This window comes from Parus major, chromosome 1A, assembly GCF_001522545.3.
Source record: "Parus major isolate Abel chromosome 1A, Parus_major1.1, whole genome shotgun sequence".
In the NCBI taxonomy this organism is placed as follows: Eukaryota; Metazoa; Chordata; class Aves; order Passeriformes; family Paridae; genus Parus; species Parus major.
The window spans coordinates 44,672,823-44,686,624 of record NC_031773.1 but is presented as its reverse complement, the minus strand read 5'-3'; the positions used below and the strand labels follow the sequence as shown (position 1 = coordinate 44,686,624).

General features: G+C 34.6%; 1 protein-coding gene across 6 annotated transcripts in view; it reads left to right on the top strand.

The window, feature by feature from the left end:
* Positions 1 to 13,802, top strand: part of ANKS1B (ankyrin repeat and sterile alpha motif domain containing 1B) — a 409,682-nt gene that overhangs the window by 55,314 nt on the left and 340,566 nt on the right. For 5 of the 6 annotated variants that reach the window (XM_015627528.3, XM_015627530.3, XM_015627525.3 and 2 more), the window contains exons 4-6: positions 2,862 to 3,158; positions 10,522 to 10,597; positions 12,760 to 12,861. In XM_015627528.3, the coding sequence (XP_015483014.1) occupies positions 2,862 to 3,158; positions 10,522 to 10,597; positions 12,760 to 12,861 (475 nt within the window). Of the gene's footprint in view, positions 1 to 2,861; positions 3,159 to 10,521; positions 10,598 to 12,759; positions 12,862 to 13,802 lie in introns of those variants that run through there. The other variant, XM_019006671.1, reaches the window with a different exon arrangement.

The following is a 13,802-nucleotide window of genomic DNA, read 5'->3' as shown; positions in this document are numbered from 1 at the left end:
TCCTCTCCTCTCCTCTCCTCTCCTCTCCTCTCCTCTCCTCTCCTCGATAAATTTAGAGGGCAATTAAACAAGTTTTAATATACTCTCTGGAGGTAAAATGATTTTGTCTTCTTTACCTGAATTGAATTGATTAATTTACATTTTGAAGGAGGAAGAATGTTTTATTACCAAATTTTAATTAGGTAGTACCTTTCGGCTCTGATAATAGAGTATGTACAATGCCTGTTCTGAGTCCATATATGTAGGTAATAAAATTATCGTGTTTGCCCATGTTGGAGTCTTCTACTTTATTTCAGTGATACATAGCTCTTTTTAATTTTCTATCAGTTTGATTGGTCATGAACTGAAATGTAGCCTTTATTCAGCAAATTAAAATCATTGAAAAATGTTCAACAATATGCATCTGAAAATAATAACATTTTGTTTACTTTTGTACACCAAGCTGTTTAAAATGTACTTTTCCATCCAATATGCCTTTGTGTGAAAATTCAGCTGGATATTCTTTATCCAGAGGGAGCAATTTCCAGTTTGCTGCTCAGCAGCAGCAACTTGGACTGTTTGATCTCCATGTGTCTGTATCTGTCCATCACATTTTGAGAAAAGGGCCATGGTAAATTTAAGTTTTATGTTTCTTTGAAAATTTAATCAGAATACTTTTAAGCTACAATATTAGATCATTGGCACAAGATTCAAAATAGTTCAATTAATACATAAGTTCTTGAAAAAACCCTCAGACGTAAGCAGATATTGGACAGATGGTCACAATTGTAAACATGGATTTTGTTATTTACCTCACAGAATGTCAATATAGTAACACATATAACTTTTGTGTAACTATTTCCATTAGATATATAAATACAGTAACTGTAGGCAAAAATTACCATAATGGTCCATTTTGTGTGCAATTATCTGATTCTCATACTTAATTTTACACCAAATCACATTGCAATTGCCTGTTCATCTAGCTGTCCATGAAATATTAAAAAATTAAAAATAAATGTTAATAAACTTTACTTGTGATCTGTGGGCATAGAACTGTACATAAGAAAATTGCTTTGCCCAGTCCTATATAAAAGATGTATTAGAAGTCACTAGAGCACAAAAAGCTTGTTTCAGGTAGTTGATAAAACATAAAACAGCAATATAGTATTGTGACAGTATATATATTTTAATCTGAATTTCTGGTCTGTATAATAAGGAAAGCCCACATGGTAGTCTGAATAATGCACAATGATCTAAATACTTACCAGTCATCAAGCCATGTCTGGCCATGGAAGCTTCTCACTTTCCACCTGGATGTTCTCCAGCCTCTGCGTTGCAGTTTAGCAGGAAACACATTCCAGTCTCTCAGATCTTGTGTGGTGTTGCAGACACCCCATGAGTTTGACTGCAACATTGATTTACCTGAATGTATTGATCTGTCTCTTCTCTTTCCCAAGTTCATCTGAGTCATCTTAGATTGCAAGAGATGAAAATGACAGCAATGCTGTTAAAATCACAAACCCAAAATTTGAGTTCTGGGTTACAGAATTAGAAACATCATTACCAAAAAATAGATCTTCCCTTTTCCTCCTTTCTAGTTTTTACTGTGCAACATGGATATTCTTATCCTAGCTAGCTTTTGAGTAAGAGTCCAAAGCCTCATTTCTCTGAATCTCTGACTCTTTCTGTCTTTCAAAAAACAATTGTTTCTTTCTGTTTTCAGTTCTCTGTCCCCTGAACTTTCTTCAGCTGACTTCATGAGAAATAGAACTATGGGTTCAGATTTATCACTTTTCGTTCCTTTAGAATGATATCTCTACCCTTCTTTAGTATCTTTCCTGAATATACATTAAATTATTTATAATAATAATTTAAAATAAATAAAATAAGCACATTAGCTTTTTGGTTTTGTACTTTTACATTAGTAAACTGTCACAACATTTTATAAATAATTTATCAGAAGAGGCATTCAATGTACATATTTCTACAATTTATAGAGTCTAGTGTATTTTAAAGCTTTGTAAAGTCTACATGTGATATATTAATAATATAGATGACATACAGAATTCAGAGAATAAACTATTTCTTTCCTCTTTGCCTGAAGTTATTTGACTCTTTGGCATCGCAAGTACACAGACATGACTGGAAGAAAACAATTTAAAAATATGATCCTTATTCTCAATACTTATTATTAAGTTTATTGAGTAATGTTTTTGGAAACACTTGGAGGTGGGGTCATTGTTTTACAAAGCAAAAACCCGTTCAGTCCACAGCATACACATACTCACATGCCTTAGAACACATACATAATTCTAATTATGTGATTCTAAGTCTTTCTACAGGTGCTATTTTGTCTTGCAAGTTTTTATTGTTGTCTGGATAGTAACTTTGTATAGTGATACGTGAAACTAACCTTGTGCCTAATACCTTTGCATTGCACAGTTTTTCTCCGTAATTCTATTTCTCTAGTAACAAACAGCTGTGATACCAAACCAGCAAAAGCAAGAAGAGAGACTTCACTGTCAGAGTATTTTTAAGAGAAGGACTCAAACATAATTTCAGGAACAGCTGAATCAAGGAAGGTTACAGATTTTGGCATATCATGAGCTACAAGGTTTTGAGGGACATGTTGTTAAAATGGATTGGGAGCAATGTAGACACGTAGGGAGATCATCTGCTTGAGAGCCACAAGCTGAAGTATTAATGTGTTATTATTAAAATTTCAGTGGAGTAATTTTGAAGCATTTAACATACATTACCATACATTATACTACAAACCCTGCCTCTGTAGTGATCTCATGGAGGCAATTTATAGATACTGAGCATTTCTATTGTGGATTAAACATGAATTTCTGAAGCTTTTGGGTTTTTTTTAACAGAACAATGAAAATGAAACAGCACTGCATTGTGCAGCTCAGTACGGTCATTCAGAAGTTGTTGCTGTTCTGCTAGAAGAGCTGACAGACCCCACAATAAGAAACAACAAACTGGAAACACCTCTGGATCTGGCAGCACTTTATGGACGTCTGCGCGTTGTAAAAATGATCATCAAAGCATATCCAAATCTGATGAACTGTAATACAAGAAAACACACCCCTTTGCATCTTGCTGCTCGTAATGGCCACAAAGCTGTTGTACAGGTGCTTCTGGAGGCTGGAATGGATGTCAGCTGCCAAGTTAGTGTGTAATTCCTTCCTTCCCTTCCTCCCTTCCTCCTTTCCTCCCTTGCTTCCTTCCTCCCTCCCTCCCCTGATATTTTTTCCTTTAAAATACACTTGCATTTACTTAGTTGGAAATGCTGCAAGGTGACAACTCCAACAATGTGTTAAAAGAAAGATACATATCTTCAAAGCTGAGTGCATGTTTTAATGGTGTCTTGAGAGATGTAGATACACAAATCATGTCAACCATTCATGTACCTGTATATAAATATATTTTCTACAGCAGTGGCTGTAAAGGTCACAAGCTGATTTTCTAAAGCTATGGCCATTCATCGTCACAGCAATCTAAAACAGTGTTTCACTGAGAGCTCATTTTCCTCTAATTATTCCATTCAAAACTCAAGTTGGTAAGTAGTAACAATTTTGATTTTCTGAATTTCTAAACACTTGTTTTATAGATCTAAAAGAAAATTCTATAGCAGTATACTCTTGCAGCTCCTGACTCCAACCTGTCAGCTGTTTGGTGTGTCTAGTTTTCTGCACTCTAAGTTGTAGTGACATTTAAGGGGTAACTTTAAATAAAATAGACATAGATGGGAAGAGACACAAGGTACAGAAGCAGTGAATTTTTTGTTCAATTCTTTGTACTGGAAGGTGTCCAGGCCTTTTAACTACAGAGTGCTGGATTCTTTTATGTGTTCTGAAATGTTACCTCAATCTTATGATTTCTCTTGATTTGATTGATAGCACTATGTTTGTTGAAGAGTGGATTTCATCTTCATATATGAAATAACTTCCTTTCTGTCTCTCTCTTGTATAAAATATGCTTTGAATTAATTTGTTTCAAGTTTATATCTATTTTCAGATAAAGCAAGCAAGCAACCAAACGTAATTACATCTACTTTAGAGTCACATTCAGACATTCTCTACCATTTAGCAGTTGGTTAGAGCCTGCTGATAAAAACACCAAAGTTGTGGGTTCAATCCCTGTATGGGCCATCCACTCAAGAGTTGCATTTGATCCTTCTGGGTCACTTCCAGCTCAGAAGATTCTGTCAATCTGTGAACAAATCTTGCAAACTTTGTCAAAACTTTAAAATTTATATCCATTTCAAGCCTTAGGTGCATTTAATCAAACTCCTTTATACACAAAATTCCCTTTTATATAGAAAGATTGGACCTCGATTCCATACACTTTTATTTCTGGATTCTTCATCAAGATCATGTTTCTTGAGAAACAGAAGAAAAAGAGAAAAATTCTTTTTTGAAAGTGGAAGAAGAAAAGACAGATTAAAAAACACCAAAACAACAAAGCAAATAAAAAAATATTAGTGTATTTTAGGCTTAAAAGTGGACATTCTTAACCGTCTTCCAAAGGAAAATGTGGTAAAATTGTTTTACTACTTTATTATCTCTTGCATGTTTTGAATTAGTGTTGGTACTTGCTTCAAACAATTTTAAAGTGAAACACTTCTGTGTGATTTGTCTGCTTGTGAATTTGCCACTCATCAATATTTCAGTTTAATTGATTTTGATTTCTTTACTAGAAAGAGAGATACTTGCAAAGGTTAATGTAAGCAGCTCACTTTTTTATCTTTCTTTTACTATTACTACATCTTCAGTATTCTAGGAAAGCTTAATGCTACAGCAACATAGAACTTTCAAACACATGTTTCTGAACATAAAATTTCTCTTTTATCTCTAGCAAATGAATGAGGAAAAGTTCAGAAACTGATGCCTGAACTGATATTTAAGAAATAGAATAATTGAAGGAAAATGGTCTCTGTCACAGCAACTTCCAAACTGATGGTTACATGAGGGCAAAATATTACACAATGTTTTTATGAAATGTGTTCTTCCTCTTATGTAATCTGGATAATTTTAGCACTGCTGTGAATTCTCCTAAGCCATTTTTATCTATAGTTATACTAAAAGTTTTTCACTGGTCTTTAAAAAATACAGTGGCTGCAATTTTTTTTTCAATCTTTTAAGAAATGAAAGGTTTTTTTAATAATAGTGATCTCTTTGGCATCTACACTAAAATTATAGGGCTTATTTTTTAAAAAAAATAATTTTATTCTAATTGCTTTTAATTGATATATATTCTTAGATTTATTTTTTTTGGAAGTTATTCAGAGACAGGGTGATTTTTATTTTTTTTTCCTTTGCACTAGGTTATCTTGTTCCTTCTGGTTTTGTCCTATTTGACATAAGGAAATATCATTTATTTATTTTCTTGCCGGAATACATATTTTCTATCAATATGTTCCTTTTCATTTAGCATCTTAGCATATTGGTAATTTGGCTCTGTACCTACTGTTAATTTATTACTACTATAGCCTCTGAAAAATTTTGTTGATGATTACTGGCAGCTTATTAAATTGAGGAGAACAGAAATTATCAGCCTGTCACTTAAAACTAAACTCAGCTATTTTGTTATTAATTAAATTGATCTGCATTGCTGATAGAGAAAGAACATTTTACAAAGTATTATTTTATGTGGTAAACAATTTTGTACACATTCAAATGTGTTAAATAAATTCAGTTTATCACCAGTAAAGACCTCTCAGAGTGTTTAGCAATGATAATATGAGTAGCCTGTCTTGTATCACTCTGTAATTTTAAAGATGTATTTGTTTAAACGGGAGGTTTACTTTAGCCATCTTTTCTTTCTCTTCTGTACTCCCTGAGCACTTTTAATCACAGGAAAAATTTGGGCGAATAAAAGACAGCATTTAATTTTTTTTAACCAATCAAATATTTTATTAATTTTCTAGGTTTATCCACTATCCTTCAATCCAGAGTTATTTAGGAGAGGGCAATCCAAATCTGCTCCATCTCTTTATGCTTTGAAGTTTTCATTTAAATTGAAACATATGAAAAATAAGCAGGTTTTGACTGAATGATAGATTTTGGGCCTTCAGTAAATCAAGATCCTACACAGTTCAGTATGTTTCATGTAAACAGTAGTTTAATAATTAAAAATACCCTAAAATCTTGGCCCCTTCTGTTTCATCTATCCCTGTTTGCCTTCCCTGTCTGTTCCAATAATGACGGCAATTTCCACTGCTTGTCACTGGTAGTTCTGCAAAAAGCTGTGCCCCTTCCTTTTTGCTCCCACTGTATATGGAGGAAATTCCATTAAGAAATTTGTAAAGCTACCATTCTGTCCTTCAGATTCTGTCTGAAATCCATGTCAGAGCTATAGCAAACTGCCTATGAATAAGGACTAGACAAGTGACCTAATTACAAGCTCTTGCATATTTACATGATTAAAAGAAAATGTGTAATTATTAAAACCCTTGGCGCTTCTCTGTGAGGCTGCAAATTGTACACCAAGGTGACTTGGGTATTCTGGTATGCCTATTGATGATGTCCTTCTGTCCTACCTTAGTTTATGTATCCACCTGTGACATTGTACCTGCACTTAGTAATAAGCAGGGGCAGGGACTGTTTTATTACATGTTTAGCACAATTTGTGCTCTAGTTCTCTGTATCTCATATACAGAAAACTTATGCCAGAGAATCGATATATTATCCATTGATGCAAACTCAAGCAGACTTTAGCTCACTTTGTTCATGAAAAATTGCCAGCAGTTTTTGTATTAAGTATGATCGGGGAAGACTTTCCAAATATAATGGTAATGTTTACTTTGCCAGGAAAATATGATCCAAGGCAATGAAAGCTTCAGGAAGTAAAGCAGTGAAAATTATCTATAAATCTTAAGCTAGCTTGCTGTAGTATAGAGAAGAAGAATATATTAGTGTACAAGTACACTGTTATAAGTGAAAAAGATCTACCTAAAAGTTCTAGCACATCTTAAATAATATATAGAAATTATTTGCAACTATATTTTTTATCCTCGTGAATTGTGTAAATGTTCTATTGCACAAGAGAAAAACATTCTGAATTTACTTCTACCTTCAAGTAGTAAGCTACATGGACATTTACAAAGAGAGATATATCTACTGAGCCAGTCAGAATTTCTCTTGGCCCTGTTCATCCTGAGGTTCAGCATTCCCTCTAAGTTAAAGCAGAGTTTGGTAACTGAACTGTCTGGTAACAAGGACATTTTTGCCTTCTGGATAGTTTTTGGGTCGAGGGATCTGATTCACTTGTTAGTTATTCATTATTACCATGAAATCCTGCCTAGCGCTTTTAAAATTTGTGTCATCATTCATCTCCATGACACCTTATGCAGGATTATACGTCTGCATCTTACAAGTGTGCTTTCTTCATATTTTCAGGTTGATTTTAGTTCAGTTTCATGGTAATATTTCCCCTCTTGTTCAGAAAAACACTTTTATAGTGTACAGATCCTTGCACTGTTCATATGGTGTGCCTTTCAAATTCCTCTTTTGAACAAATTGTTCATAATATATATCTTGTTTCTGGGATGTGACATTCATTACTACTGTCTCATAGCTCAGAGTTATAAAGCATAGACTGCCCTAGAATACAAGGCAGTGTGGAATGTCTGTAAAGAGTTTTAGGATCATGTTCTGATATGACAGGAAGTATCATCAAGGAAGAAAGTAAGTATATAAGGGGGAAAAATGGCATTTAAGGTTGGATTCCTCTCCTAACTCTAGGAATTACTTGTGTAAAGGTGGCTTAAGTTTCTGTACTCCCTTTATGCATAGCAGAGCTATCTTCTGGTTCTTAAATTGCCCCCAGATAGATTTTTTGCCTTATACATCTACAGGAAGTTTCTCTTTTCATATTAGTTTTAATTCAATTTCTTACAAGGTCTGTGCTTTCATCAAGGAAAATATTGCTTACCTTTTCTCCAGTGGGGAATTTTGATGAACGGAAAGACTGCTGCCCATGCCAATTATCATATCAGTATCTTTTTCACCCTTTAGCTGGGTAATCTGAGGATAGATCCTGTTCCTTGTCCTCAAAGCTGTTGATTCACTATGCCAGAACATTGATCTTTCTCAGTCTCAGATCATGGTACAGCAATAGAAAATTGTTGTCACTAATGTAGTCCATTTTTTCCATTAAAAATGTTCCTTATTAGTACAGAATTATATCTACAATTTTAATCAAGGTGCAACTGATTTTCATCTCTGCAATTCAATCTCATAGAAATAAAATTTAGTGTTCTGGCTTCATCTAACAAATGAACCTCTGTGGATTTCATTGTTGATGTATACATCACTAATTCTTATCCCTGATAGAATCAGAGCATGGTTGAGGTTGGAATGGAACTCTGGAGGTCTTCAGGTCCAACTCCCCGTTTTCAAGCAGAATCAGAATAAGTTGCCCAAAACTGTGTCCAAACAACTTTTGAATATCTTCAGGGACTGAGAACCTACAACTCTTCTGGACAACTTGTACCAGTACCAGGGCTGAGTTACCTGCAAAGCAAAAGAAATTCTTATGTTTGAAAGAACCTATTGTGTTTCAGTTTTTCCCCATTATCTCTTCTGTCACTGGACATGACCAAGTCTGGCTTAGCCTTTACACCCTCCCTTCAGATATTTGTACGCAGTGATGAGATACTCTGTAAGCCTTCATTTGTCTAAGCTAAACTGTCCCAGCTCCCTCTTCCTTTAGTCATAGAAGAGATGCTCCAGTCCCTTAGCAATTTTAATGTCTCTCTCTAGTAGCTCCATCTCTGTCTTGAGCTGGGGAGCCCAGAACTGAACAGAGCGTTTCAGGTGTGGATCCACCAGTAGTGATCAGGAAGGGAGCCACAACCCTTGACCTGCTGTCAACACTCCTCAAAGAGAGAGCTCCATCTTAGTAGTGCCAGGTCCACCCAATAGTCATGCCAGTAAGTGGTCAGTCCAAAGGAAATGCCATATGACACCAAGAGGATAAGAGGCTTTTTTAAAGATTGCTGATGTCAAGCCTGTTTCAGTAATCAGAACTATAACTATTTGTGACTTTTCTGAGAATTTTTCTCATTCCCAGAAATTTCCAAGCTGCACATTAATCTCTGTGTGTACCTTTGTGGTTGCACCATCATTGCAGAGTTATCCCATTTTGAAGTCAATTGCATTAACTGGAAGTATCCTGAAGATATTGTTTGAGTAAAAGATTCGGAATCCACCTCTAAGTAAATCTAAATATTTAGTCTTATTGTTCCAAATAAACCTGGGAATGTTCAACTAGATTGTTTCTGAAAGTGGAAATATTAGAAGTTATTTTGAGATATGTTTTGTATATATATTCTCTTACTGACTTCCTTCTGCTCTCTGTTATACTGTTAGTATAAGTGATATGTAGATGTAGATGGGCATGCTCTACTTTATATCTCCATGTACTAAGCATTGATGGGACATATGTACACTTACAGTGGGCTCACATCCCATCTAAGGATCTCTGATTAATTCTAAGTATCCTGTCATTGCATTGCTGTAACTCTGATGCATTCTGACACAACTAATAATGAATTAGTATTTGATTTCAGAATTGGTTTTTGTATGTGTGTGTCTTTAAGGTCTTTCCACCATAGTAAGTATGACGTGATAAGGTATAAAAAAAACCCCAAATTCAAGCAGTAAAACCTTTAACATTTTTCACAAATAATTTCAAAATCTAATTTACTATGAAAAACAAAGGAGGTAAGTCAGATACTCAGTGAGATCTAGTAGTGCTCTAGCTAACGCTAATGCTATTGGATGGAAAGCTATTCTGTTCAAATTTTTCAGTAACAGCAGTAAGAAATGTAGCTTGTTAAGAGAGATAATGGTTTTTTTTAGTACTGTAAATTTTATTTGAGCAAAAGTCTGCTCACAAAGAATTTTGTGTCAAAACTGCAAAATCAAATTCACAGACATCTAAGGTAGAATTTAAATGACATAAGCATAGGCATCAAAAGCTGTTGGGGGTGCCCTAGGATATTCAAGGCATCTGTATGAGGCAGATGTGAGGCAGATCAAATGTGAACATCAAGTGGACCAGCAGCTGGACACCAGGATATCCTAGGACATCTTTCACAGTATAACTGAATTGACCTAGGGTATGATCAGTTTCACATTAAAACATCTAATTGTAGATGTCCACATGTAAACTGTCTGACCCTGCTGAAGAGCTGTGTTCCACTGATGGTACTGACTGGATTTTCACTGCCTGTAATAGGAGTTTAGAAATTTTGCATAAACCCAGGCTTGTTAACAGGGAGCTGTACTACATTCCTATTATATTTTCTTATATACTTATTAATTTTATTATAAAACTGACAGCATTTTTGTTTTCGTCTTGAATAATAATAAAAAAGCTTGTATTCTAGTATTTATTCTTGCCCATTCAGTGTTTTTTATGTGTAGTTAAAATATAGGGGAAAAAATAAATACTTATTTTCCGAGTGTATTCTTTACAGAAAGATTAATTGATATTTTAAATGTCACAATATTTCTTTTCTAGACAGAAAAAGGGAGTGCCCTGCATGAAGCAGCCCTATTTGGAAAGGTGGAGGTAGTACGCATTTTGCTTGAAACAGGTAAATTTGATTTACAGGAAACACTGAACAAATACCCTTAATTTTCACAATCTGGTGTATGCCTCCTTAAGTTTTGGTTATACTTTTTTTGGAATTACTTTTATCTTTATCAGCCTTTTCAAATCTGATCACATGTACTTCTCATTAAAATAGTGTTCTTTTAGAATAAGAAATTGCTATACACAGAGAACAAAGGTGATGTTCAGACTCAGAAATTCCATATATGACTCAGTGTATGCCACTGTATTCTGAGAATAAATGTATTATGAGAACAAAATGGCTACATAAAATTTTGTTTTTCTCTCTGAAAGGCAGCCAAGAATATTCTTTGATGTAGAGACCACAGGATTCATGTTCACATTTATTTCCTTCAGTTAGCTATTCCTAGCCAACATACCATTCTGCCTGCTTCTTCATTTCCTGGATAAACTGAGTGCCTTGAAGAAAAGGGAAGGCACTGTGTCTTTGAGAATTGCATTTGTCCTGAAAGAAAAGAACAGGGATATAAAGTCCAAACAACCCATCCACTGCATAATAAGTTTCAGAACTGTTGTAGGTAAATTACTCATCTAGATAACTCTCTTCTCAGATAAATTGTAAGACCAATGAGAATGAAAGTACTTAGAAATAGTAGTAGATTTGTGTACTTCTATTACATTGAGGGATCTCATTGGTCTTTATTATCAGTTCTTGTGGTGTTACTCATACATTGCAAAAAAAGGTTTATCCTAATCACAGCTCTTCAGCTGAATCTCAACTAGTGTATCCCTGATCTCAGACCTGTTTTCAGAAAAAAAAAAGGCCCTTCCAAGTTTCTTTTCTGTCTGGATGAAAAAGAAGGAGGCTGAAAGGGATCTTCACCTGCCCTAAAAAAGGCAAGGCCCTTTTATTTCCTAAAAAATGAAGGACTGGAGAACATCACACAAACATAGGAAGTCCTTTAGACCACAGAAAAGGCTCACCTTTTTCAGATTAATGTGTTACAGCCTCTACCAGTGTACAATTGTCAAGACAGTGGAGTAGAATCTTCACTGTGAACTCCTTCAACCCCAAATGCTCTGCACTTCTGCAACATTCCCCACCTTCTGCCTTTTATACCTAACAATCCCCTTTTTTTTAGTTCTTCAAAAAGAGTCAGAAGATGTTATAGGTAGCTACTACAAAGGAAAGATGAGAGTTGGTGTGTCTGGCCTCTGAAAGTCAACTGCCACTGCTAAATAGCCCAGTAATATTTTGGTTTTTTTCATAGAGAAAATTTTGTGTTTCTCACAAAACAAATTAGGAAACTGTGCATTGGATTAGGAAATTACTGTAATTGCAGCCTTTTCTGTTGAACGCTTTCAGAGTGTCCTTTTAAATCCTGCTTTCTCCATTTTTCTCTGTTTAGTGTCCTGAGAAGAATTTCACTTTGTTTGCTAAGACATTTCATATCTTTACTTTTTATGAAAGCGCATCTAAGTGGAAAAACAACTTGAGTATTTTATCATAAAGCAAAATTTCCAAGGAAACTCCTACAAGGCAAAGGTAGAGAGTCAAGTACCACACACAACAGGTTCTGATTCAGGGCAATTCTCAAACTTAATTCACAGTTTAAGGCAAGCCATTTCTTTGTTAACAGTATGGACAGTCCATGAGGAAATCCCGTGGCTGTTCATAGTGCCTGTATACTACACATGGATATTTCAGTCTATTCATGGTATGAATTTTGAAAACGTTGCCATGCAGTACAACTTTATTAACGTACAGATAAAAATATTTTCAGTCTTGCTCTCAAAGCACATACTTGTACTATGGACTAGAACGTTCCCAATGAATTTGGAGTTTGGAGAGAAATGTAGGAGAAACATTCAAATAATGTATTGATTTTACAAAATATCCTTTTCAGTATGGCTCTCTGTTCCTTAGGAACAATCTGTTAAAATAATCCCAAATTTGGTTACTTTATATCCCCATATTGTGTGGAAACATAAAAAACATCCATGTCAGCATGTGAATTTTAGGCTACTCAAGCTTTAAACTGAAATGTATCCTCTACTTCAGCTGTAATGCAGTTGTAAAACCACTTGGTTTGAATTTGTCAGATAATTCAGTCTGATATAGCACATTTATAATCCGAAGCATTTAGGGTTAAATATTCCACCACAGATCCATTTCTTTTTCAGGAATTGATACCAACATAAAGGACAGTTTGGGTAGAACAGTTTTGGATATACTTAAAGAACATCCATCTCAGCAGTCTCTCCAAATTGCAGCTCTACTTCAAGGTAAGCCACATTCAATTATACATTTGTTAGAGAAAATAGAGAAATATGGTTGTATATAGTAATTTCTACTCTTAACATGTTTCATTACATAAAGGAGCAGTCTTTTGATTTAAAAAGACTAGTTGAACAAAAATAAGTTGTCTAATATCTGAATTTCAGAGTAAAGCCTTTCTTTTTTGTGGGCCACTGACATTAGCATGGTGTGTCACTTATACTTAGTCTTTTTACATTCTTCATTACACCATAGCATACTGTAATATTTCAATAGCAGTTCCATTAAATTGTAATGATTACCTAAGATTGAAATGCTTGATTTGTTCATAAATAGCAACTAAATGACTGAAAGATGATGACAATTTCTCAAACAATTTCATTATATTTTGCTCAATTTCCTTAAATTTAAAAAAAACAACAACAACATGATAAACAACACCAAAACCAAAAAAAAATCAGGCAGTATTTCTTTTTATTATAGGAGAAATAATACAATTTTTTGTACATGCATTTGTTCTCATTCCCATTTTACGGTGCCAGGTTGATGGAAGTTCATTGTTTACTTCAATCTTCTGCTCTAGAAGATGGCAGTAAAGTGATGAAACATGAAATAGAACATAATTCAGTGTTAAGCATAATTTCTTCTCTTCTGTGCAATCTGTTCCCTGCATTTTCAGATTAGCCTTTCACTAAGTGCATTTGACAGAGGAGGTCCCTGCAGGTATCAGTGCTGCATCTTCATCTCTATTGATTATTCCCACCATTAAATAAGCCATTTTAATCAGTTCAGTGTTGGTTCTGCACATGAACCAGCTCATGCTACAGGCTCCCTCATAACTGTATTTTATAAGAACATTTTCTAGAGAAAATGAGGTCATGTGGCCATACTGTGTCATTTCTTTCCTGAATAATTTCCAAACTAGTTGAACAGCTTCCGTAAAGGTTTC